The sequence below is a fragment of the Narcine bancroftii genome, chromosome 13 (genome assembly GCF_036971445.1).
Source record: "Narcine bancroftii isolate sNarBan1 chromosome 13, sNarBan1.hap1, whole genome shotgun sequence".
Taxonomy (NCBI): domain Eukaryota; kingdom Metazoa; phylum Chordata; class Chondrichthyes; order Torpediniformes; family Narcinidae; genus Narcine; species Narcine bancroftii.
The window spans coordinates 178,309-204,752 of NC_091481.1; the positions used below are offsets into that span (position 1 = coordinate 178,309).

Genomic DNA, 26,444 nt, shown 5'->3' on the forward strand with positions numbered 1-26,444 from the left:
TGTGGTTGCCCGACAAGGGATAATGGGCAACTCAGGAAGGGGAGGGGATAGTGGGGTTAAAGAAATTTTAGGTAGGAGAATAAGGGGAATGTTTGATGTTTTAGAAATGTTGTCTTATAAAGTGTTCAAAAAAAAAGCAGAAATGGATAAGAATGAAAGGTGATGATGAGGAAACGGAAAGGAAAGATAAACAAAGTATGAAATGGCTACGTTGAACTATATGACTTTAAATATTAACGGAATACATAACCAAATCAAAAGGAAGAAACTGCTAAATTTACTGAAAAAAGAAAAAAATGATATAGCATTCAGGCAAGAAACACACTTAACTGAAGTGGAGCACAAGAAATTAAAGAGAGATTGGATAGGACATGTAACAGCAGCGTCATATAATTCAAAAGCTAGAGGAGTAGCTATATTAATCAGTAAAAATGTACCAATTAAAATAGAAGAGGAAATAATAGATCCAGCAGGGAGATATGTAATGATAAAATGTCAGATATATTCGGAGTTTTGGAATTTATTCAATGTATATTCACTTCTCGAAGATGATCAAAAATTTATGCAAAATATTTTTTTGAAGATAGCAGACATGCAAGGGAACATACTAATAGGAGGGGATTTCAACTTTAATTTGGATTCAAACATGGATAAAACTGGGAAAAAAATTAACAGAAAGAACAAAGTAACCAAATTTATAATTAAATCGATGCAAGAAATGCAGCTTTTGGATATATGGAGGAAACAACACCCAAAGGATTCGGGTAGACATAAAACATACTCAAGAATAGACCTATTCCTGTTATCATCTCACATGCAAGACAGAGTTAGAAAAACAGAATATAAAGCTAGAATATTATCGGACCACTCACCCATGATATTGACAAGAGAGTTGGAGGACATCCCTCCAAGAATGTATAGATGGAGATTAAACTCCATGCTACTTAAAAGGCAGGATTTTAGAGAATTAATTGAATGACAAATTAAAATGTACTTTGAAATAAATACGGAATCAGTGAAAGATAAGTTTATACTATGGGACGCAATGAAAGCGTTCATCAGAGGGCAAATAATAAGTTATGTAATCAAGATGAAGAAGGACTACAATCAGGAAACAGAGCAGTTGGAAAGGGAAATAACAAATATAGAAAAGGAATTAGCAATGAAGGAAGACACAACTAAAAGAAGAGAATTAGCAGATAAAAAAATAAAATATGAAACACTACAAACATATAAGGTGGAGAAGAACATAATGAAGACAAAACAGAAATATTATGAACTAGGAGAAAAAACGCACAAAATTCTAGCATGGCAGCTTAAGACAGAACAAACTAAGAGAATGGTATTGGCATCAAGGAAAAAAGACAAACAAATCACATATTATCCAACGGAGATGAATGAAAACTTCAGAGAATTCTACGAACAATTATACCAAACTGAAAACGAAGGGAAAGAAGACAAAACAGATGAATTTTTAACTAAAATTGAACTACCAAAATTACAAACAGAGGAACAAAATAAATTAACAGAACCATTTGAGATAGTAGAAATACAACAGATAATAAAAAAAACTACCGAATAATGAAACACCAGGAGAGGATGGATTCCCAATAGAATTCTATAAAACATTTAAAGATTTATTAATTCCTCCCCTTCTGGAAGTAATCAACCAGATTGATAAAACACAAAGCTTACCAGATTCATGCAAAACAGCAATATTTACAGTAATACCAAAGACAGGGAAAGATCCACGCGCACCAGCGTCATATAGACCAATATCTTTACTTAACACAGATTATAAGATAATTGCTAAACTATTAGCAAACAGATTAGCCGACTATGTACCAAAAAGAGTAAATCTAGACCAAACTGGATTTATTAAAAAAAGACGAACAACAGACAATATTTGTAAATTTATTAACTTAATTCATGCAGTAGAAGGAAATAAAGCTCCAACAGTAGCGGTTGCTTTAGACGCAGAGAAGGCCTTTGACAGAGTAGAATGGAATTATTTATTCAAAGTACTACAAAAATTCAGCTTACCAGAGAAATATATTAATTAAATTAAAGCATTATATAAAAGGCCATTGGCGAAAGTGACAGTAAATGGATATATATATCAAAACAATTTAACTTAAGCAGATCAACAAGGCAGGGATGCCCACTATCGCCCTTACTGTTCGCGTTAGCCATAGAACCAGTAGCAGAACTGATAAGAACAGAAAATAAAATTAAAGGGATAAAAATAAAAGACAAGGAATATAAAATCAGTTTATTTGCAGATGACGTTATAGTATACTTAACAGAACCAGAAATATCAAAAAAAGAATTACATAAGAAATTGAAGGAATATGGAGAAGTGTTGGGACACAAGATTAACACAAATAAAAGTGAAGCAATGCCAATGAATAATGCGGATTTCTCAAAATTTAAGAAAGAATCACCATTCAGATGGCAAATGCAATACCTAGGTATACAAATAAAATGTATGTATCTTGATCAATGTGGTTTATAGTGTGAAAAATAAAAAAATTTTTAAAATGGGCTATTTGATGTTGATGCTCTTACCTTATGCAAGAGAGAAAAAACTCACATCTTTTATGGATCAAATGTAACAGAGAAATACCACTGTTCCTGGGGATGAAGTATTCAGAACTGATAATATGGTTTGAATACAGCTTCAAATTATCAAGCCAGCAGAAAAGATGATTGTTATTCAATCAGGGATGATCCAATGAATGGAAAATTAGTAAATGAGTATGATGTCTACCAAACTGTGATTCAGAAAATAAAGCTTTTCTTGGTGTGATGGGGAAGAGTCTATTTACCTTCTGTGAGCTTGCCTGTTTGCTCCGCAGTTCCACCAGGAACAACCTTGGCAATGTAAGCACCAATTTCTCCATCTCGTCCTGGAATTTCTTTCCCACCAATAATCCTGATCCCCAATCCATTTCCTGATTTAACAAGAAATAAATATTAATAATAGGAAGTAATACATGTCTGGCACTCTCTATTACTGAATTATTTCTGTCTTGTTTTTGGTGACAATGTTACTCAGTGGGAGTACACATAGCTCAACCCTACAATTCTTGACTTATTAAATTCCAAATGTCTGGAGAACTGCTTGGTGTAAAGATCACTGAAGCACTCAGTTTGCTATATACATGATGTTTTATTAAAAAATTAGCTAAATATTTGGCTCGCTCTAAGACTTCTCACAGATGAGGAGTGGCAACCTGCTAAGTAGAGAAAGAAAACAATGTCTTTAATTGGACATTCCATGAAAACGGTACAGGCAAAATTGTGTTTCTATTTCAGAAACCTTGCACAATGTATTCAAATATTGTTTTGGTAAGTATTCTTCATCTTCTTCTGGGGATGAAGGAGGCAACTGATGTCTTGAGAAAGGAATGAGTGATGGTTCAGGATGGGGTCTGCCATGAAAGAAATCAGTCCTGGAAGGGAGTGCTTCTGAAGAAACAGGATTCAGTTCAGTTAGAAAGATGGGTGGAGTATTGACTGATGTTATGTAATCCCAACAAGTCCAAGGTGACACATTAAGGGAAATCCAAATAGGGAGTCAAAGATCTGAGAGTGATCTCTTCTTCCCATCCAGTTCCTTGTAAGAATGCCATTCCTTTCTCACAATTCCTTTTTCCATTATATCTGTTCCCAGGAAAGAGCCAGGTCATCCAAAATATTCTCTCTCCATGATAACTGTGGATTTCCCCTTAATGATCAATCCTGCACACATAAATCCTCCATTTCTTCTACATCCATCCTGATTCACCCCCACTCCCAGGCAGAACCAGGACATAGTTCCTCTGGTCCTCACTCCACCCCACCAGCATTTGAAACGGACACATTACCTCTGGCACTTCCACCAACCTCAATGCGATCCCACCACCAGCTACATCTTCCTCTTTTTCCACCTCTCATCTAAAATGTTGACAGGCCATTTCTCTCCATGGATGTTGCACACCTGCTGCTTTCCTCCAGTTTTTCATTGTTTACAACAGGATATAGATCAGGAGGTAAATTGTAGACCATTGACAGATGAAATTCAATCCTGATAAGTGCATGTTGATGCATTTTGGGATGTCAAATAGAGGTAAAATAAAACCATATCACAATTACAGCACGGAAACAGGCCAATTTGGCCCTTCTAGTCCGCACTGATCCAAGTCCCCTCCTCTAATCCCACTTACCAGCACTCTGCCCATATCCCTCCATCTCCCTCCCATCCATATACTTATCCAACTCTTTCTTAAATGAACAGTAAAGAGTACCAAGAAATGTTGATGAAGATTCTCAACTTCAGACTTCCCTTTAAGTGGCAACACAGGTTGATCAGGTGGTGAGGAAGGCATATGGCATGCTAGCTGCATTCATTGCAGAATGGAATATAAAAGTTGGGATGTTATGTTATAACTTGCCAAAACTCTGGTTAGGCTGCACTTGTGTGAACTACTGGTCATCACACCATAGGAAGGATGTGGTTGGACTGGATATCGTGCAGATGAATTTCAACAGGATGTTCCTGGATCATTCGGAGAAGTCAGAAATCCCAAACGTTTTTGATGCTGCCACGCATGAAATAAACTCTGAGGCAATTGCGGGGGGGGGGGGGGGGGGGGGTGGGAAGGGGGTAAACTCAGAGCTTGTGCCGATGCAAGGTTTTTTTCTGACTATTAGGGGGTGTTTATTTTCCTCAGACTTTAATCTATGACTGAAAACCAAAACAATGATCAACTCAAAGCTGTGAAGCCATCAGATCACTATCACCATTTCTTCAAAGGATTCAAAACAACTGCTGTCAACATGGCGGGAAGATCCACTGAGGTTTGTTCTGTTACACCTTCCATTTCAGTGATTCATGTTCTCATCAGTTTTTCTGAAAGTTTAATTTCCTTGTGTTCCAACATTTTAAGTGTAGAAGTGAGAATGTTGTGTAAATGATTCAAAGTTGGGTCATTTTCTTAAAACAGAGCTCCAATAGATCAAAGGCAATTCTGAATATTAGCAAAGTTTCATCAGAAAACATGCTTTTCTTTTAAATTGATTTAAATATGATCCGCATCCTCATGTGAATGAACAGCCTATGTAGCATAAATCAGATAAATCCAAAGTATATCCAGAAATTGAATTATTTTTCCCCCCAGACCATTTTGCGACAGAAGAGAGAAGAAATAATATTAATGAAGATAAACAAGAAACTCTGCAGTGCACAAAGTGACAAAGGGCTGAGACCCAAAACATTGACTGCCTTTCTGTTAAACCTTTTGGTGTCGGTGCTTCGATTTTGCCCATTATGTGATCTGAAGAAATATTCTCCAGCAGGTCACATTGACTGCAATAACTATCGAAACATGTTGACGATTTAGTCTTAATCATCACGAACATTAATTTGATTACATGGAATACTATTTAAATATTAAGAAAACATTAGCTCTATCTCTGTGCAAAAAAATGTATCAATGGGAAACCTTGGAACCAGTAGCTGCGTTGATAGATTTTGTAATCACATTTATCGAATGGATAGGTTTCATCTAAAAATGCAGTTGATGTCGGATTGCAAGCAAGTTGAGAAGGAACGTCTGGAAAAGACAGCCTGAGGATGGGTTGAGGTGGAAGCAGTTAAATTCGATTACCTGAGATGGTCAGATCCTTTGCATCTCTTTGAACTCTGACCCGAGAGTAGGGAAAGTTGTACTGAATGGGCTTCCCACTTATCTGCAGAATAAAATTTGGAAAATTCTGTTCTTACATTTTTTTTCTTGCAGTAGAGTTTGGAAGAGAAAAACAACTATGAAGCCTGCAGACAAACATATTTTCACAATAGAATTGCAACAAAAGATGTAAGGATCCATAAATTTATCCATTTTAGAGCCTATTAATTCAGTAGCAAGATTACTTCTGCACCTCTCGAGTTGAAATGTAAATCAATAAAATATTTTGGACAAAGACACTTGGCAAGCAAGCATTGTATTGAACATTAATCTTAAACCAGTAATCGATGTGACATACAGGAAAATGCTTCTCATTGGATCCATTCACTCATTAATTTGTATAATTTGTGTATACTAGAACAATCTATGTTCTTCATGATTGGTGCCAGCAATCCCCAGCAGTTGTTCAGAAATTGGCTCGCATATCCAGCTGTTTCCATCTTAATACATCTGCCATTTGCCATGCACCAGATGGACAGACAGTGAGGGGGGGGGGGTGGAAATGGGGCCCATCGTACTCTATCATCACACTTTTAAGGTGACATCACCAGGAGATTAAAATCTTTGTAGTCTGTGCCCCACATGGTCAGAATCACTACACAGTAGCCACGGACATCAGCTGAATGGGACTTCGAGGCCAAGGAAACTTTGTGGTTTACTGGCCTTATCGTAAGGGAGTAACGCAGCATCACATCGGGGTTGATGAAGATCTCCGTGCTCCCACTATTGAGCAGGCAGCTCATCACGTGGCCATTGACCTGGATGTCCATTATCGATCTGGCGAGTTGGTGAGGGCTAACTCGATCCAGCATGGAGGCCAGTGTTGGACTGCTGTCTGTAGATGTGATGGAGTGTTTGGGGTGTTCAGTCCCAAGATGGCAGCCCACATGTGTCACTGCTCGGTTGGGGTGACTTACACACTTTTGCATAATGTCCTTTCTTCCCACAGTTAGATCTAACCGTGTCTTTCACCAGGCAGCATTTCCTCAAGTGCTTGTTCAGGCTGTATGGGTAGCACTTTAGGTGCTTGTGGAGAACAGTGGCCATGGTCGCTGACGGGATGTGACAGTGCCAGCGTTCCACAGGGTTGCAATCCTCCCACATCCCAATATGGCAGCACCCAGGGCAACCACAAGGCGGCCGCATTATCGGCCAAGTAGGCTTTCATCTTCTAGAGGCCACCTCTAGCCTGCTTGCCAGTTAAACTGCCCTCCACAAGTTGAGCTCACCTTGCTCCAAGTCTCTGCCAGGTGGAGATAGACCTAATGCCCAAAACATCAAGTCCTCCGTGTTCATCGTGGCTATCACAGCCTTGCAGTCGCAGACCCGTCTGAGAGCTCACAAGGCCCGGAGGTACTCTGCACTCGATTCCCCTGGTCGCTGATTTTGAGTAGCCAGAAAGTATCTCACGTACTCTTCATTTACCTTGCTCAGTTACTGGCCTTTCAGGATGTCCATCACCTCTGGATACGACTTGGCGTCCCTGATCATTGAATATACGAGGGGCCCAACCCAAGAATGTAGTACCTGCAGCTGTCATTCTCTGATCGGACAATAGTAGATGATGCCCGCAGGAATGCTTTTGAATCAACACAGCCAGAGTTCAAAGTTGTTGGAGGCTTCAAGTGATTGTGGGTCTATTTCCAACGTCTCTGGTTTTAGGATCTGCTCCATTATTAAAGAATTTTTGCTAATAAAATTGTTGCACCAACAATAACTCAAGAAGACGAGAAGTTACGTAAAACTGATAGGCTTTTATTAGCAATAGAATGGAGGCATGTTCATGCTGGTCGACTGTTCTGAACTGGGGAGAGGGCTGTGGGACAGTCATCTTTATTCAGGATGCTGTCGGAGGAAGTACAGCCAACTAAAGGGGCATTTCCAGACAGCTAAATAGACATACAGTAGTTTACCACAGGTGTGTGTGTGTGTAACTCATTGCAAATGGCTGGACATTAGCATCCAATGGTTGTATCCCATTGAGCGCTGTCAGGTGTCACCTGGGAAGAGGGCAGCAAATCCAAAACCCACACTTTGGCACTTCTCAACTTTCAGTCAGTTTTGGGGTGAAATGGGAACAGTTCGACATGGCATTCTGGTGGCCTGTCCATAAAAATACAAAGCTCAAAACTGAAGAAAAGACCATCACTATTGTATTCTGTACTTAACTAATACGAGATTTAAACATATTTAATATTTAGTGAAGTAAAAGATAGATAAATATGTCATAAGAATAAATGGTTCCTTACTTCTGCAGACTGTGGTTGAGACTGTCTTGAATGGGCCAAATTTTCTGGAATTTTGCGTACATCTTCAAGACGAGATTCACGTGGCTTGTCAAACCAATCTGTTTCTTCACGACGAAGATGGTATGCTTTGAAAATCAAAGTTCTGTCAGTTCCTAAGCTATACAATAAGTGGCAGCGAACGATCAGAAAGGATGGCCTTCTTGATGCGGTTTGTGCAGCGTGCAAGCTTTTCAATCAGTTCATCCACAAATGCAACCTGTGACAAAACTATTGCAAAGCGCAATCTACAACATTGAAGATTCATTAATTGGGGAGTCAAGGAGTGCAAACCACCTCATGTTGAAATATTAATGGGATCAATGTTTTTGCATTGGGATACAGTGAATAAATCCAATTTTTGTAATTTTTTGTGTAAAATATTAAGTCAAAACAAAATGGAAACAATCATTCTAAATTTGGATTAGGATCAGATAAATTGATCAAAATATCTTTATTGAGTTTAGTGCAGCAGTTCGCACAATGCTGTTCCACCATCAGCGGTGAGGGTTCGAATCCCACGCTGTCTGTAAGGAGTTTCTACGTTCTCTTCTTGGGTCCTGGGGACTCTGATTTCCTCCCATGCTTCAAAATATAGGTCAATCGGGTGGAATTGGGCAGAATGGGCTCATAGGCCAAAAGGGCCTGTTACCGTGCTCTATGTCTAAATTTAAAAATATATAATTTAAAACAATTTAAATTCCAAAGTTGTGATGTGAAAATAGAAACTAATCAGGACAACATAAATTCTGCTAAAGATTCAAGGAAACATGCATTTATTTGATTGAAAATGAAAATGTCGTATTCTGAATGAGAAATGAGCTGCTGAACCCATTCTTGCTGACAGTTAATGTCACCCATGTATTATCATCACCTTCGCCTCAATTACCAAAGGCCAGATTTTCAGCCACTGATAGTGAATCCATCAGAAATCCATCCTTCATCTTTTGAGGAACATTATTTGATTGAGGGCTGATCGACAAATCCAGCTCAATGCCTAAAATCTGCACCACACAACAATATTGGATTTGGGATTTGTCGATGTCAAACCTGAAGCATTCACGTCTTTCGTTAGAACATCATGTTGCTTCAAGTCTTGAGTGTTTCTCGTTGAACCATTGGAACTCAAGACCCAGTAACCATGGTGTCCATATTTTAGTTTTGAATTTTCAGTAAACCAATCTTCCCAAGAACCACTGACCATGCCTTGCATATGTTCCATAGAATGTCACTCAGTGTCCTTTCATTAGCTCGCAAACTCAATTTAACAAAGCTGCAAGTCCAGCCCAATCATTCAACTCACAATTGATTTCAATGAACTTAGTTTGGTTGGATTCGGTGAATCGATGCCGTGCTGTGCAAAGCCCTGTTCGGTCTCAAGCAAGAGCAGGAAGAAGAAAAAAGAAGTCGTGTCAGAGAAGTGAAGCTCCTCAGGTGCTATTTTATTTATATGTGATGCAGGGAGCCAAAAAATTCACTGCAGTTATCTCTGGCTGTGAAATTAATCAGCAATTTCAAACTAAAATCTGGGGCAGTCATTGACTGAAAAGTGCACATGAGCAGCAACATTCAGAATGCCCCAAAGGATCTGGACCCTTTGTCAATAAAAGTATCAACAAAATCACTGGGAAATGTAGGTTAAATCAAGAAGTGAATTCCAAACTGAGAAACAAACCGAAGACTCGGCCACAAAACATTTTGAGTTCAGGATGCCATTTTTGCCTCACTTGAAGCTGACTCAGGGCATGCTCAAACCTCAGGCTACCCAAAACTCTCAATAATCCTCTGACTCAGAGAACACTGCAAATTTCTACAATTTAAAAAAATATTTTTGATCGAAAATGAATTGACAGTTTTCTTGTGTAGCCAATTTCTGAATATAGAAGTAATTCATTGCTAAATAAATTGGCAGAATTTTGTCTTTCTGTGTCAAAGTCAGTTCAAAGTGATTGAAACTCAACTCTTCCACCAGTGAAAGAAATACTGCAGGGATGGTCCCCATTAGAAACCAAATGATTTTCTGCATCCAAACATCATGAAATCCTGCCGCAGAGTCCCATACTTCTTCACAAATAATTTCTCGATGGATCCACCATGAATGGAAATGAAAAGAAACCAACGATGATAAAATGTGGACCCCAGAGAAAGAGCAAAATTGCACAAAGACTGTTCTTCACAAAATCATTGCAGATAAGAGGTGCTGTGTAGACCTAAACATGAAATCATTACATTCTAACTTCCTTACACATAAGACACGATCTGAAATACAACATGCTCTCCGGGAAACTTTTCTCTGCTGAAGGATGCATGAATACACAAATACAAATAAACAGTGGTAAGAGTCTACAAAAGTGAACAGAATTATGGACATGCATTTAAGATACATTTTGTTGATGAAAATACAAAATTTGGATTCCATTTTACCTTCACTGTCTGACATGGCATGTTGAAAGTCATCCATGATGAATGCTATATCACGGTCATATCCACGGGTCCGTGATTCCTCTCTCATGTGCTGTTGCACTTCGGGCAGCGAGTGGCTCGAGCCAAACTGCTCCCTTGTATCAGCTGATATCGGTGGCAAGGGGCCTGCTGCTGCACGAGCCATTCCCATTGGTTGTCCCACAGGGCTCAGAGGACTTTCTTCTTCTGAATTCTGGGCCACAATGGGAATTCTCCCCCTGCTGTGGCTGAGGGGCAAACTTGATGGCTTAGTTCGTGCAGGTGTACTATGTGCATAGGCCGTATCGAATGGATAATTTTCCTGATTTTTAATTCGTAGCGATGTACTGGCAGGATCTCTTTTAATTGACAAATCAAGTCCATAAACTGATGTGGGCCTGGATCTTGTCCCACTTGTGTAAGCTTTGTCAATTTCATCATCTAAAGTTGATCTGATAGCTGGCCCTAGAAACTTTTGCTGGTCACGAATATTTTTTCTTAGTCCAAATGTTAGGTCATCCTGAATAAGTCTTGCCCTGGAACTAACCCCAATTGCTGATGGCATACTGCCCAAGTAACTGGCATACTCTGCCTCTACATCTCGAGTTGGCAAAATCTTTGAAATTTTTGGATCCAGCAATTGCATTTTGTGCTTGCTTTGCTTCTGGTAAAGAAAAGATGGTGGCAATTGTTTTGCAGCTTGTTTTTCTAGTGTAAGCCTGCTAATGCTATATTTCTCAGACTTAGCAAAGTGCCGGTAGCTGCTGTCTCCTTGGTAATAGTGAGGGAGGCTAGAAAGGTGTTCTAAACCTTCCGTACCTCTGCGAAATTCTTGTTTGATTTGTTGCTTCAAAAGCTTCAGCTCATAAGGGTCCTCCATGGAATCCTCTTCTGCTTTCCCATAGGAATTTAACCGGGAAGATGTCTGCAGTGTTCCGATGTAATCCTTCACATCTCCAGCTCTGCGTGCTTCACTGGCACGGAGAAGATGCTCACTCTTTTGTACTTCCTTCTGGATATTGTGAAGGCTAAAACCAGGAGCAAGAGAAGTAGATCCTTTCGTGAGCTCTCCAATGTCATCAATCAAAACATAGTTCCTGGGTGTGTGGTGTTCAAGGTCAGTATAATAGGAATCTGCAGAAATGCTTGATATTGGACGACTTGCCATGGTTGCTCTTTCATCTAACCCTAGTCTAAGGTCTAAATTGCTGTATTTATCACTCAAATGAGGAACTGCATATGTGGTGTCTGTAGAAGTGGAGGCCATTCGAACAGGTTGATTGTGGATCACCTCATAATTTGTAGTTATTTTGGATTCTAAATCAACAATTGCTGTCTGCCTGGGTTTTTGTTGAATCATTACCACTTGTGATGTATGTGGATAAGCTGTGGAATGGCCTTGAGATGCAGGAGACTGCTGTTCTTGGTAAGTAATGGTGGGGACAGCTTGATATGTAGGCTGGGTTTGAAAGGGAGTCATTTGCTGATGGTATTGTGCTTGGGTATGTTTGGGTGTTGAACTGGAGAATTGGTACTGTGTGTAATGGCTTGGAGTGGTTGCATATTGAGCTTGAGACTGGGTTTGAGAGGAAATAAACTGATCATAATCAGGCTGCGGTGCAGTCCTCGGCCTTTCCAGTCCATGCTCATCCATTCTGGTTTCCCGTATATTGCTAACTTCACTGTCTGACATGTAATCCCTTTCCTCAGCCACACCTTGTAAATACGCTCGTTCCCTTTTCTCTCTCTCCTTCAGCAAAGCTTCTTTTCTTCGATTGATGCCCATTTCCAAATATCGCAGTTTGGCATCAATTTCCTTTTCTTCTTCGTCCAGCTCTGCCTGTTTTTTCCTGAGTTTAGAGGATTCTCTTTCCACAAGCTCCAATTCTCTGTCAATGTCCTGGAGAATTTTAGCTCTGGCCATGGTGTTTGTCCTACAGACTCGCCTCCGTGAAACAGAGCTCACACTGGAGAACACTGCCTGGCTCCCTGCAGCACCAGCCTCCTCTGGAGGAGGGTTGGGAAGAGTTCGTTTCACTTTTTTCTGAGTACCCAGCGGAATGATACTTTGAGAATTTTTCGTCTGAAATAAGAATAAATGGCACAAATGATTTTTGCTTCTTGAGGTCAAGAAAATGCAACCAAGTGCAATGACTAGATGAAACCCAAATATATCTCATTCCACTTCAGGAATATACTATGCTATAATCTGACATATTATGCTTTTCAGACTTTGCCAGCGATGTCTCTCATGACTAAACACCATCAATTACTTGCCTTTGCATCCAGAAGACAATCTGACATAACAAGCTTCCTGTGGTTAAGTGATATAGTTGCTAAAATTAGGTTATTGAATTGATATGAATTGAAGTATCTCCAAATCTTTGGAAGACTGAAGAGGAAGTGTTAGTTAAGACATTCAGGCAATAGAATAGAAATGGTGCTTGCAAATTTAGATAAATACAACAACAGATGCTGGAATCTATGAGCTGGAGGTCCTCAATTTGTCAGGCAGCATCCATATTGAGGAATGCAGTTCATCAGAGAAACCATTGTTTGAAGATTTAGATTCATGGTTTCAGCCCAATTAGCTACTTTCAGTTCAACTGGTATTTTTTCAATTTGATTAAAATCAGAATCAGTGAGGTAGTCAAAACATTAATCAATAGGTGCATCAACTCTGGTCCATTGTAAGAAAAAATAAATTAAACCTAGCCACATTGAATTCAAACACAGCGCCTGGATTTTGGCCCAACTCATCTATGCACACGAGGGCTCCTATTTCTCCAAATCTTTCCTATCTATATATCTGTCCAAATGTCTTTTGAAACTCATAACTGTACCTGCGCCCAATAGTTCATTCCAGATATAGACCATGCTCAGAGGGAACACTTTGGTACTTGGTCCCTTGTAAGTCTCTCCCTCGTCAACTTAAAGATATGCCTTTTAATTCTAGGTCAACTTCCCTGGGATAAAGGCTGTGTGGATTCACTTTATCCATTCCCCTCATGATTTTGCCATTTTGGTTACCCTTCTGTCTCCTAAACTTCAAGGAATGAAGTCCCAGTCAATCCTGTTTCTCCATGTAACTCAAGCTTGAAAGTCATAGCACCACCTTGGTTGCTACTTCCAGGGAATTATGCACCTCTACCTCTCGATCTCTCTCTTGTGCAGCACTCTCCAGAATCCTGTCAGTCACTGTGTAAATCCTGCCCTGGTCTGACTTGATAAAGTGCAACACCTCACATTTGTTAAAGTTAAATTCCATTTGCTATTCCTTTCTCCACATTCCCAACTGATCTGGATCCTGTTGTATATATGGATATATGTATGCAGAGAAATCAAGAAGTAATTCTTATTCCATTTCTTGTGTCCCCCTGAGGTAAATCATTGCATTCTTATTTCATTCACAGCTCAATTTATCCTTTCTGAGAATAATCAACTCTCCATCCAATTCTTGATGTCTCTGCCAGCCACAAAACCATTGCTGAAAGCGTCTGCATTTTACATTCTTCACAAATACAGTCAGAAAATCAAAGCATGCAAATAAAACATCTCAAATTCAACATGGATCTCTTCCTCGCGACAAAAACCATGAAACTATATTTTCATCTTAGCTTGTATGCCTCATGACTTTCTGGATGAGCTTTCCATGGGAAACCATGTCAAATGTCAATAAAATCCATATACACCCCATCCACTACTCTACTGACCATCAATTCCTTCGGTCACCTCCTGGATAATTAGGTAGACTCATGAGGCATGTCCTGTCCTTCACAAAGCCATGTTAACTCTCTGTAATAATGTTCATAAATCCTGTCCCTAGTAAGCCCACCATTGATGCAAGACTCACTGGCTGGGCCATTGTTTGCTGGAAGTGCTTTTCTCATACCACTCCACTGAGGAACTTGTGCAGTGATGTCCTAGAACTAAGATCATTGACCTCCAGCATCTCCCTTTGTGCAACATACAAAGATAAAACTGTTCAGTCCATGATGTGGTGTCAGACGATGTAAATGTACTCCACCATCGATTTAACTCTTCCCAAAGTTATGGACTATAACCCTCTTTTTTTTCTTCTCATGATCAGAATCTGAACAGTCCTTCCAAGTGAAGAAATACTTCACTTGTGAATCCACAGGAGTCTTCTTCTGCATCTAGTGCTCCTGTTGTGGCCTTCTCTACATCAATGAGACTGGACACAGACAGGAGATAGCTTGGTTAAGAATTTTCGCTCGGTCCATATCAGTGTCAGGGATCTCTCAGTGGCTAACTAGTTCAATTCTGAACCACACTCCCATGCTGACATGTCTGTCCATAGCCTCATGTAGTCAAACCAAGACCACCCGTAAATTAGAGGGGCAACACTTAATATTCCGCCTGAGCACTCTCCAATCAAATGGCATTCACATCAACTTCTCTGATTTCTGCTGACCTACTCCCCATTCTCCCTCCCTTCCCATGCCCTCTGTCTTCTTTCCTCCAGTTCTCCATTCCCTTCCCTTTCCATTTTCAGAGCCATCACCCTTTCCCTGCTTGCTTGTGTGCCTTCCCGTCTTTATTCGCTGTTATAGACTGAGGAAATCTGGGACTATTTTATGCTAGAGTATGAACACTATCACTGTAAGAGCCACATCACATGAGAGTGGTGCACGCGCAGTGAGACACATTGTATCAATGTGTGACCCAGCAGCAGAATGTGAGTAAAGAAATGTGCTGTTCAACTTACAGGCCTTTCAAGTGTTTATAAAGACTTCTGATGGTACAAACGACACAACATGGTGGCAGCGGTGGAATCGATTGAAACCCACACCATAGAGAAAAAAAATGTGAAATAAACACATAGAGAAGGAAACAAAGAAAAATCACCATTATCTGACGACCAGTGCTGGAGAAGAACATGGCTGCAGCAGCAGATGGGGAATTGACGACATCATAGAGGCTTTCAAAGCGTTAAAGCAGAAGTGCAACCTGGCAGTCAAAAGTTTCTTCAAGGGAGCTACACCAGAGGAAAAGGTTAGTTACATCCTTCTTTGGACAAGGGAGTGAGGACTAGACCTATTTAATAGCTGGGAAAGGTTATTTTAAAAATTCTCCTCTCGTCTAGAACTGTGATCCAACCATAAAATAAAGTGATACAAGTTCCAGGGATTAGAACAAGAGCCTGACGAGTCAGTAGATAATTTCCTTACAAGACTAAAGAATATTGCTGCAAAATGCAAGTTCAAAGAAATAGAGGAGAGAATAGTAAACAACTAATTTGGGGAAGTGTTCATCCTGAAGCTGCAGAAAGCTCTCAGAGGAAAAGATAGCTTGAAACTAGCAGATACCATAGATGCAGCTCAGGCCTTTGAGGCTACTAAGAGGCAAATGCAATCCCTCTTCATGCAGGCCAACACACAGCACAGTGATAGAAGGGTTGATGCCATAAAGCACACACAGATAAAGCTGCAGACATCTGAGAACTGTAGATGGTGGGGCAGACTTCACCCTTTTGATGACTGCAAGAAATGCTCTGCATATGGTTCGAAGCACAGGACGTGTGGGAAGGTCGATCATTGGGAAAAGATATGTAGGCCTGGCACAAAAAGAGAGAGAAAACAAGAATACAGACACCATATCGAGGGAAGCAACACACTGACGCTCGATATAGAAACAATATCCTCCATGAGACGTCCAAGAAAGGGAAGGGAGAAAAAAGTGAATTGCACACCACGATCCAAGTGAAACAAAACGTCGGAAACAATCTGACAATATTCAATTTGAAAATAAAGTTGGACATCAGATCCCAAAGCAAGGTCCTCCCACTCAGACTGTACCGTCAAATGTTCCCCGAGAACATGGTGAACAGGTACCTGAAGGAGGGCACACTAGAACCCATAAGTGTCACGCTCACAGCCTATGGTGGCCCCATAATTAAACATCTAGGAAAAGTCCAAATAAAATGCAGACATAAAGGAAAGAGCATCATATTCACATTCTTCGTGGTTGACGCCAGCGACCAGCAATCCTAGGCCTGGATAGTTGTCAGGAATTACAACTAATCTCTGTAAACAATGAGAGCAGGAAGAAGAAAATGTGCAAGATGATCAATAGCAACATCCCGCTTGAGCAATGCCCTCTGATCACAAACAAGGCCATGGACATGTACCCTGAATGCTTTGATGACACAGTTGGGTGCTTTGGAAATTTTGAATACCACATAACCATAGACCCATAATGTAAACCAAGAATCCATGCTCCACAGAAGGTGCCAAAAGAGCTGAAACAAAGGCTAGAGCAGGAGCTCGAAGAAATGGAAGAAAAACGAGTGATGGTGAAAGTGGTCGAGCCAACTGACTGGATGAATTCCATTGTAATAAAGGAAAAACTGAATGGCTGCCTGAGGATATGTCTGGATCCCAAAAACTTAAACCAAGCAATCAAAAGAGATCAGTATCCAACATCAATGCTGGAAGACATCACTTCTGAACTAGCAGGATCCAAAATCTTTAGCAAGCTAGATGCAAAGAATAGATATTGGAACGTGAAGCTGGATGAAGAATCGACACTGCTCAGTACATTCAATACTCTATTTGGCCGGAACAAGTTCCTGCAACAACCTTTTGGCCTAAAGGTGAGCCAAGACGTCTTCCAGCAAAAGATAGATGAGACCAACAGGGGATGCAAGGGCACCGTCGGCATCGCAGACGACATCCAGGTCTTTGGTGGAGACGGGAAAACCCACAATCTTCATCTACACTAAGCCATGGAGAGAACAAGAGGGGCCGGCATCAAACTCAATGCAGACAAATGCATCATTAAGGAGAAGAAGCGCCAATTCTTCCGAATGGCGGACACACTTGCTGGGGTCAGGCCAAGCCCAGAGAAGGCAACAGCCACTGCGGAAATGAAACACCCAAAGGACATAAAGGAACTAAAAAGCTTCTTTGACCTGGTCCAGTACATGAGTTCCTTTACCCCACGCATCAGACCACACAGAGAGTTGCTGAAAGAGGATGTGGAGTTTCAGTAGTCACCATCGCATCAACAAAATTTTGACAAGCTGCTCTGCTGAGAAATATAATTGAGCTACTAAGACACAAAAAAAAGCTGTCACATTACAAGCAGACGCTTCCATCAGAGGCCTTGGAGCAGCATTGGTGCAGGAACGAAAACTGATCACCTTTGCCTCAAAGGCCCTGACAAGAGCAGAGACCCGATCTGCCAATATTGAAAGAGAGCTGCTGGCAGTCGTATATGGGCGTGAAAATTTCCACAAATTCCTCAATGGTACAGAGTGATCATCGCCCGCTGGAACACATCCAGATCAAGAACCTCAGGTAGGCACCAGCAAGATTATCGAGGCCTCTCCTCTGGCTCCAATGTTATGACCTCATCTTGAAGTACAGGCCAGGGAAGGATATGGTACTCGCTGATGCCTTGTCAAGTCTTTCCCCAAGAAAAGTACGAAATGAAAGACATGGAGATCAAGGTACATCACCTCGTCAGTGTGACTAGAAACAAACTAAACCTGATTAAAGAAGAAACTGCTAAGGATGAAGTGCTGTAGCTGCTCTAGCAACAGGTGATACAGGGATGACCAGAAATGATAAAATAGAGGCAGCCTACAATACGTCAGTATTAGTCTGTCAGGGACCATGTATCCCTGGAGAACGGTGTACTGCTGGCAGAGTCTTGGCTGATCATACCAGAGACAGTGAAAAAAGGAATTCTCTAGAAAATACACTAAGTTGCCACATGGGAACGGAGAAATGCAAACTCAGAGCAAAATCAGCAGTTTTACTGGACAGGCCTGTACAAGGACATCGAAAACATGGTGGCTGCATTTACAGCATGCCAGAAATACACAACAAAAGGAAGAGATGGTTACCACTGAAATACCTGCCAGGCCATGACTCACTGTGGGAGCAAACCTATTCATAGAAAACCAAGAGTGGCAAGTGTAAACAGAATAGTTAATTCTTTCAATTGCAATTGCAGATAAAGAAGAAGTAACATTTTATTTTTAAGAAATTTTTAATTTAATTTTTTTTTTAAGAAGGAGGAATAAGTGGGAGTTTTTCAGGTTGGCAGAGAGTGGTCAGTGGGGTGCCGCAGGGGTCGGTGCTGGGCCCACAACTGTTCATCATTTACATTGATGACTTGGAGGAGGGGACAAAATGTGGTGTAGCCCAGTTTGCGGATGACACCAAATTGAGTGGAAGAGCAAATTGTAATGAGGATGTGGAGAGTCTGCAGAGGGATAGAGTTAAGCTGGATGAGTGGGCAAAGGTCTGGCAGATGGAGTACAATGTTAGTCAGTGTGAGGTTATCCACTTTGGCAAGAAAAATAAAAAAGCTGAATATTATTGAAAGGGTGAAAATTATTGAAAGTGGTGCAGAGGGACTTGGGAGGGCTTGTGCATGAATCGCAAAAAGTTAGGTTGCAGGTGCCACAGGTTATTAAGAAGGCAAATGGAATGTTGGCCTTCATCGCGAGAGGAATTGAATTCAGGAGTAGGGAGGTCATGTTGCAACTGTACAAGGTACTGGTGAGACCGCACCTGGAGTACTGAGTCCAGTTCTGGTCTCCATATTTGAGGAAGGATATACTGGCTTTGGAGACGGTCCAGAGGTCTCAGGGCCTCATTTTGAATACACTTTACTATTTTACCATTCACTCTCTTCAATTGGATTAATGATAAATCAATAATTAGCTATTTTTCCAGCCTGAATAGTTCAAATAGTAAATCAAAACTTCTCAGTTTTGCCAGAGGTAGGAAAATATTTCAGTCACTTTTAATGAAATTGTGAAAGAGTAATTAATTTTACAAATGCTTAAAGATATATTTCTGTTGAAAAAATGATTTTCTTTAACATGTACATGTCCCTTGAATATGTGGAGTAATATTTATGATGTGGGTCATGTAACAGTTTAACCATAAACGAGGCTTCCTTCCCCAGTCGAGAAAAAACAAAAGTCTGCAGATGCTGTGATTGCAGTAAAAACAGAAAAGCTGGAGGAACCCAGCCAGACTTCCCTTCGTCTATAAATGCTGAAGACTGGCTGAATTCCTGCAGCATTTTGGTGTATTTTTCTACCATCCCCCGTCAACAACACTATGAGCAAACTTACTCTCCTTTCTCTGGAGGCTGAGGCTTCATGTTTCTCTCCATCTTGGTGGAATATACTGAGAAATAGGTACATAGAAACATAGAAGATAGGAGCAGGAGTAGGTCATTCGACCCTTCGAGCCTGCTCCGCCATTCAACGAGATCATGGCTGATCTTAAAGTTCAGTACCCCGCCCCCGCCTTCTCTCCGTAACCTTTAATACCCTGATACTGAAGAAATAGATCTAATTCCCTCTTAAATAGATTTAATGAACCTGCCTCTACTGCCCTCTGTGGCAATGAATTCCACAGATTCACCACCCTCTGGGTCAAGAAATTCCTCCTCATCTCGGCCCTAAATGGTTTGCGTATTATCCTCAAACCGTGGCCCCAGGTTCTGGATTTTCCCATCCTTGGAAACATCCCATCTGCATCCACTCTGTCCAGTCCTGCCAGAATTTTCACTTGGAGCATAGACTTGGAGAAGGTTGAGAGGAGATGCGATAAGATTATGAGAGACATAGACACGGTTGACAGGGTAAGATCAGCAAACACCAGAGGACATATGTACAAAGTTAATGGAAGGCAGTTTAGGGGAGACATGAGGGGTACAATTTTTCCCTCCCACAGAGTTGTGGGTACCTGGAATGCCTTGCAGAGGATGATGGTGGAAGCTGAAACATTGGGGGCATTTAAACAACTCTTAGACATGGATGAAAGGAAAATAGAGGGTTATGGGGAAGGGAGGGTTTAGCACTTTTTTTTAGGAAGGATGGGTCGGCACAAGGTCGAGGGCCAATTCTACGCATCTCGTTGACCATGTCGGCTATCCTCGGTAAGGGGTAGGCATTCAGCTGGGTGGACCGGTTGATGTTCTGGCTGTAATCAATGACCATCCTCGGTTTGCTACTCCCTTTGACTACCAGGACTTGGGCTCCATGACACCTTCTGCCAGAAGCTGCCTCATCTCGGCCCTGATGAAGTCTCTGTCCACTGCGCAATAGTGCCTACTTCTGGTGCCTTTCAGTTTGCAGTCTGGTATGAAGTGTGAGAAGAGAGCAGGAGGGGCGATGCGCAGAGTGCAGAGGCCGCAGGTTGGCTGGGGCTGGTTTAACAGCGCGCTGTGGAGTTGGGGTAAGGGCCTCCTGAAGGCGAGGGTGATGCTGTGCAGGTGGCAATGAAAGTCTAAGCGCAGGAGGACCGGGGTGCACAGTTTGGGCATGACCAGGAGTATATCTCCCCCCCACCCACCACAGTCAGATCAGCAGAGCAGCACCCGAGGGTATTGACAGTTAGGACCTGGGCGGCCAAAGTGATAGAAGAGGTGATGGGGTGAATTTTGAGTTTTAGGGAGTGGGCCACTCTCAGGTGAATAAAATTCTCGGTGCTGCCACTGTCGATAAGGTACTTCGTTACCTGCCCACTGATTTTGACATCCATCATGGAGCGCCCGAGGCCATGAGGGATGTCCCTGGCCAGAGTGGTGGCTGCTAGGTCCATCTCAGGGTCCAAGTCATCGTTCCCCGATGGCAGAGGCGAGTTGCGGCCAGCGGCATCCTCTGCAGGCATGGGGTGCGTCAATAGGGCAGCCTGGTCAGTTCCCGTGTTGACCACATCGTCATTGTCATCGGTACTGTATTCATTGTAGGCCAGGGTGGCGGTGGCGCCTGCGCTTGTCCGGCCCAAGATGGCATCGCCGCATGGGGGTGCGAGGCGGTGGCATGGTTGGGCTTCCTCCCAGCTGCACTGGTTGTGCCAGGGAAGTGGCATCACACCATCGGCGCTGGTAATGGCATCATGGGTGGTGGAAGTGACATCATTGTATTCCGCGAATGTGGCGTCTTAGCGAGGCGGCGCTGGCGATGGCTGGTCTGGGCACATGGCATGCAGATGGAGATCATTGCCGGAAAGGCTAGAAGTAGGGCTGGTGAGGTTGGGGAGTCCGGAAGTAGCTGCAGGGGCAATGGCGTCACCCGGCAACCGCACGTGGTGGGGACCGAGAGGGAGGGCCACTGAGCTGCTGGCAGGCCTTGAAAAGCATACTTTGGCGAAGTGGCCTTTCTTGTCACATCTTGAACAGTACTGATTTCTGACTGGGCAGTTTTGGCGCAATCTATAAATCTGACCCACACCGGGACCCACAGGACTTACAAAGGTGCTGGGCGCCTGCAGCAGCGATGTTTTTGACCACCATCTGGTCTTGGGCCAGAGCTGCTGTCTGTGCTTACCACGTGGAGGCCTGGAGTCGAAGGCTTCAGTGTGCAGGGCAGCTGCCTCCTTGGTTCGGACTACCTCCACTTTTTTGGCCAGGGAGTTGATATTGTCTTCTAGCAGCTTCTGCCTGACAGCTCTCGTGCATAAGCATCTCTGATCAATCTTTCTACCTCCCTTTCATTCACCCTGGGTTCTACAAGACACAGTCGGGCTAACTCACGTAGGGCTCCCAGGAAGGACGTGGCCATCTCTCTGGGCAGCTGGGCACAAATACTTAAAAGGTACCTTGCGAAGACCACGTTTATCTCTAGGGTGTTCATCACTTCCGAGCACCAGGTGAAGTCTTTGAGTGCCTGGAAGACTTGGGGACTCAGCTTCAAGCGGAGTAAAACGAGCCTTTTTCTTTCGGAGTCCTGTACGTCATCAGTGTGTGCCTCGATGATTGCTTCGACCATATGCTTCCAGATTTCGAAGTCTGCCTGCGCTTCCAGATGCCATGGGTCGATTTCAAGGCTCCCAGCACTCAGGAGCTTCTCCATAGCAGCTTCAAATTTTATGTTGAATAAATTGTGGTGCGCTATGAAACAGAATCAAACACACAAAACAAAGTGTGTTCTATTTGCTTTATTCAACATAAACTTCCACGGAGCTGGGTGTGAGAATGCCTGTTGCAAGCCCTGAAACTGGCTTCGAAGGGCCAGATCTCGCTTATATCCCAGAGGGTGGTTGGCAGACGACAGGGTGGGGCTTGGTCCATTCAGGTCAGCTGATTGACAGCCGGCCAGGTGTTGCCTTGTCCTCCGATGCTCTTCTGCAGGAACACAGGTTTCCCCCTGCAGTCGGCTAGTGGTGTATCACCACTCTCTGCTTCGTAAGAGTCACCCCAGTCAGAGGCTTTATCTGTAAACTTGGTGGAGAGGGGATTAATTATCTATAATGTTATTGTTCGTCTTTCAGGAGGCTCCATGGAAGGGGAGGAACCTGCAGATGCAGCAACGGTTAAATGTTTTCAAAGAAGGTGACTGAAAATATAGTAAAATATTTTAAGGTTTATATATTTGTGTAAATGACATTTGTTCAGGGCAAGTACAGTATGGTTTTTAAAAAAATCTTTTAACTGTTTATTCTTAATGCAAGTATATTAGTTTGGCGTTGTAAGAGTAATTCTCAAGCAATTGGAAAATATACGTATCTGACATTTACCAATCCCCCTTGGTCTCAGATACCAGGGGTTTCACTGCAACAGATCTGACATTTTTCCCAAAATTGTTATCCATTTCTGGGAACATTACCCATTGTGAATGGATGCTATGGTCTCACCTTGAACGATGTAGACTGTGAAAAGAAATGAGCTTTGAAGCTTTTAATTTGTAAAATGCTATCCTTGTTAATTCTAGAATTTTAAAACGTCTTGAATTGTTAAGGAGAGATTAATCAGGCAAATTTTATGGCTAATCTGAAGCAGTCCTTTCAACCTCATTGTGCCTGGAATATCATAAGGTGTCTCAATTTAAGCTACAGGGTCTGGATTGAGCATCAAATTTGGGCGGCATGGTGAGCGCAATACTGTTACATCCCCTGCAACCCGGGTTTGAATCCCAGGCTGTCAGGAATTCATACATTCTCCCCTTGTCTGCGGGGGTTTCCTCTGGGTGCTTCCACCCTTCAAAATGCACTGGGTTTGTAGGTCATTTGTGTGTAATTGGGCGACAGGCTCGTGGGCTGAAAGGGCCTATTACCGTGCATTTTTTAAAAATCAGGATGATAGGTCTTCCAAATGTAATTTGGAACTGAAGAATCGTTTGCTTTGGGCTGCACTGCCTGCAGGGTGACATTATGTAACTTGCACATGCACCACAGCCTTTCAACACAACTACCTCCATTATTCCAAAACAGTTAGTCAGTAATGCAGGGTTTTCATGGCTTGGTAGAAGGATACTGAAATTGAACGCACAACACTGGAATCACGCTTCAGCTGCACAGTGTCTGTCAACCAAGTGTCAATGAATTATAAGGTGTGGCCTTCCTTAGGCAAATCGCAGGCAGAAAAATACAGATTCCCCAATGTTTGAAAGTGGTGAGTCTGTGCGGTCTACCCCTCAGCATGGCTTAATCGTGCACTTAAACAGATTCAAACATCCTTTCACCTTTTCTAATTATAAGGCTCTTCCCTTTTATGCGTCACTCATACTAACCAGCTACCTACCGTCAAAGTTTACCTGTGTTAGATATTATACAGTGACAAGAACATCTCTTATGGTCTGTATTTTACCAATTGTTAACACAAAGAACCAATCTCTACCAGTTCACATTGCTACAAGATGCTTGTCCTATTACCTGAAGTATCAAAAACATTTTAATCAATATCTTATTCACGAACAATGATATTTTATCTCAGAGAAAATGAGAAATTATAATGTAGTAGAACACTTACCATGTAGTTGTCACTATATTGGAAATGTAACCTAGAGCTTTCTTCTGCAGTAGGACTCAATGGTTTAGGATCAGACATGGATCGTTGCATCACCTTGGTGGCCCTAGGACTTAAAGGCTGACTCTTGGGTGATCCTGGAGCTGTTAGTTTCTGTGAGATTATGTCCACTGAAGAGGTTTTCTCATAGGGTTCAAACACTGCCTCCAGTTCTTTATTTGGGGACATTGGTGAGATGGGTGAGTACAATACCTTGGGAGATTTGGGGGGGGAGGGAACAACTTGAAACGACGAGTCCGCTCGAAGATGATTTGAATACCCAATTTCCAATGGGGTTGGTCGCTTTTTCTCAGATTGTTGGGGTGATGCTGTGCTCAAGTATGGGGGACTTTGCCCATTGGGATCTGCTTCTGTCTGGCAACCGAGGCTTTCACCTTTATACGTTTTCTCTGGAGCTGAAATATGCTTCACAATTTCTATCTTGGACTCAATTTGAGCCCTTATTACAGGTGTCCTTATTATTCCCTCAGGTTCTGTTTGAACAGAAATTTCTGATACAGTCTGTACTGCAATATTGGAGAGTTTTGCAAAATGTAGTCGCTTTGCTTTGTCCAACTCTGCACCATCACCAGCGTACTTTCCTACACGGGACTTGCGCCTTCTCATGGGAATATCCCAATCCTCCTGGTTATCTTCATCATCTGTCTGAACGCTGGAATCCACACTCTTTTTGGATCTTCTTCTCCGACTGGTATAGGGTCTTTCTGTCCCTTCCTCATCATCGGTTTGGACGCCACTATCAACTATCTTCTTGTACGATTTTGACTCTTGCATATTGTCTTCTGGATCAGCTGTACCATGAGATCGCAGCCTTGGCATAGAGCTTCTCTTTTTCAACGGTCTTCCATCTTTGACATCAACATCCTTCAAAGATATTTCAGACAGTGAGCTCGGCAGACAGGGTTGAGGTATGTGCTGAGGAATGCCATCAGAATGAATAGCATACCACGACTGCGTCTGTGGGACGTCAAGTCCCATCATAGCTGAAACAGAGGTAGCACCATCATGGGAATGCCAGAAGTGGCCATTTTCTGCTGATGTGTACTGGGGCACTCTATGGGCTTGATCTGCAGCTGTCTGGGCCACGGACATGCCTGAGGGCTCATAGCTGTACTGATATACCTGTCGGATCTTTTGATCTTCAAGTTGCTGTTGCAGTTGATGCTGCAGTTGCTGTATTTGCTCCAGTTGCATCTGCTGCTGGACAATGGTTTCTTGTTGAATCATGAACTGAGCTTGACGTTCCTCCTCTTGCTGATAAAGGAGTTGTTGTTTCATGGTCTGGAGTTCCTGAAGCTCTCGCTGAACAATCAGCTTCTCCTGCTCTCGGAATATCTGGATCTCATGGCGCTCTCGCTCAAGCTCCTCGGCGAAGCGGATCTGCTTCATCTTCTCAAACTCCAACATTTCTCTTTCCATCAGCAAGAGTTTGTTCTCCTCAGATTCGGGAGACACAATGGGCGAGAGATTGGGAACTGCTGGCGAGTCAATGTCGTGTTTCTGAATGAAATCAGTTTCAGCCTGCATGAATCCTCTGGAGGAGTCTTGATACATTTCTGCAGTTGTTGCTGTGTGGGACCCACTTTGCAGTGGGTCTGTGCCAACAGATTGGAAGGTTGATGTGTCTGAGCCCGACGCAAACCCAACACCCAGGTCTCTGGTTGTTTTTCTATGGGGTAACTCTGATATTGAAGGTGCGGTTTCACTGGTGTGGAGACCAAGGGAGTGGCTGAAGATTGAACCTGGCTGGGTGGTAATCGGGAAGGTAGATGGGATCGGGGTTGCCACTGAAGAATAAACAACACCTCCAGAAGACCGTAAAATACTTGGCACACCATAGTAGCTTCCAAGCGTTGGTACAATTCTTGCTTGAGAATACCGTGACAGTCCGGCAGCCTCCGTAGCTCCAATGGGTTGTCCGGACACTGGATAGACCAATGCTTCCTTGCAGAGTTGGTCTTGAGGCTGAGTACAAACCGTAGAATAGTTCACCAATTCACCTGTAAGTATAGGGTCAGAAATGCAGTTTATGCCTAAACACTCAAATTAATTTGGGGGGGCTCATTATTGCCATTCATTCGAGGTGACGCAAACAATGTGCATGCAATTCTTCTTCATCATGTTGTAACTGGATGTCAAGCAGAAGCAATCAGGAAGAGAACATGCAGGCTCATGCAGGCAGCTGAAA

General features: G+C 42.4%; 1 protein-coding gene across 1 annotated transcript in view; it reads right to left on the reverse strand.

The window, feature by feature from the left end:
- The window catches only part of LOC138748701 (protein piccolo-like), a 191,736-nt gene that overhangs the window by 156,772 nt on the left and 8,520 nt on the right, over positions 1-26,444 (reverse strand). The window contains exons 3-7 of the mRNA XM_069909320.1: positions 24,200-26,303; positions 10,439-12,539; positions 7,979-8,103; positions 5,652-5,733; positions 2,829-2,954 (exon numbers count right to left, since the gene is read on the reverse strand). Of these exons, the coding sequence (XP_069765421.1) occupies positions 2,829-2,954; positions 5,652-5,733; positions 7,979-8,103; positions 10,439-12,539; positions 24,200-26,303 (4,538 nt within the window). The remainder of the gene's footprint in view (positions 1-2,828; positions 2,955-5,651; positions 5,734-7,978; positions 8,104-10,438; positions 12,540-24,199; positions 26,304-26,444) is intronic.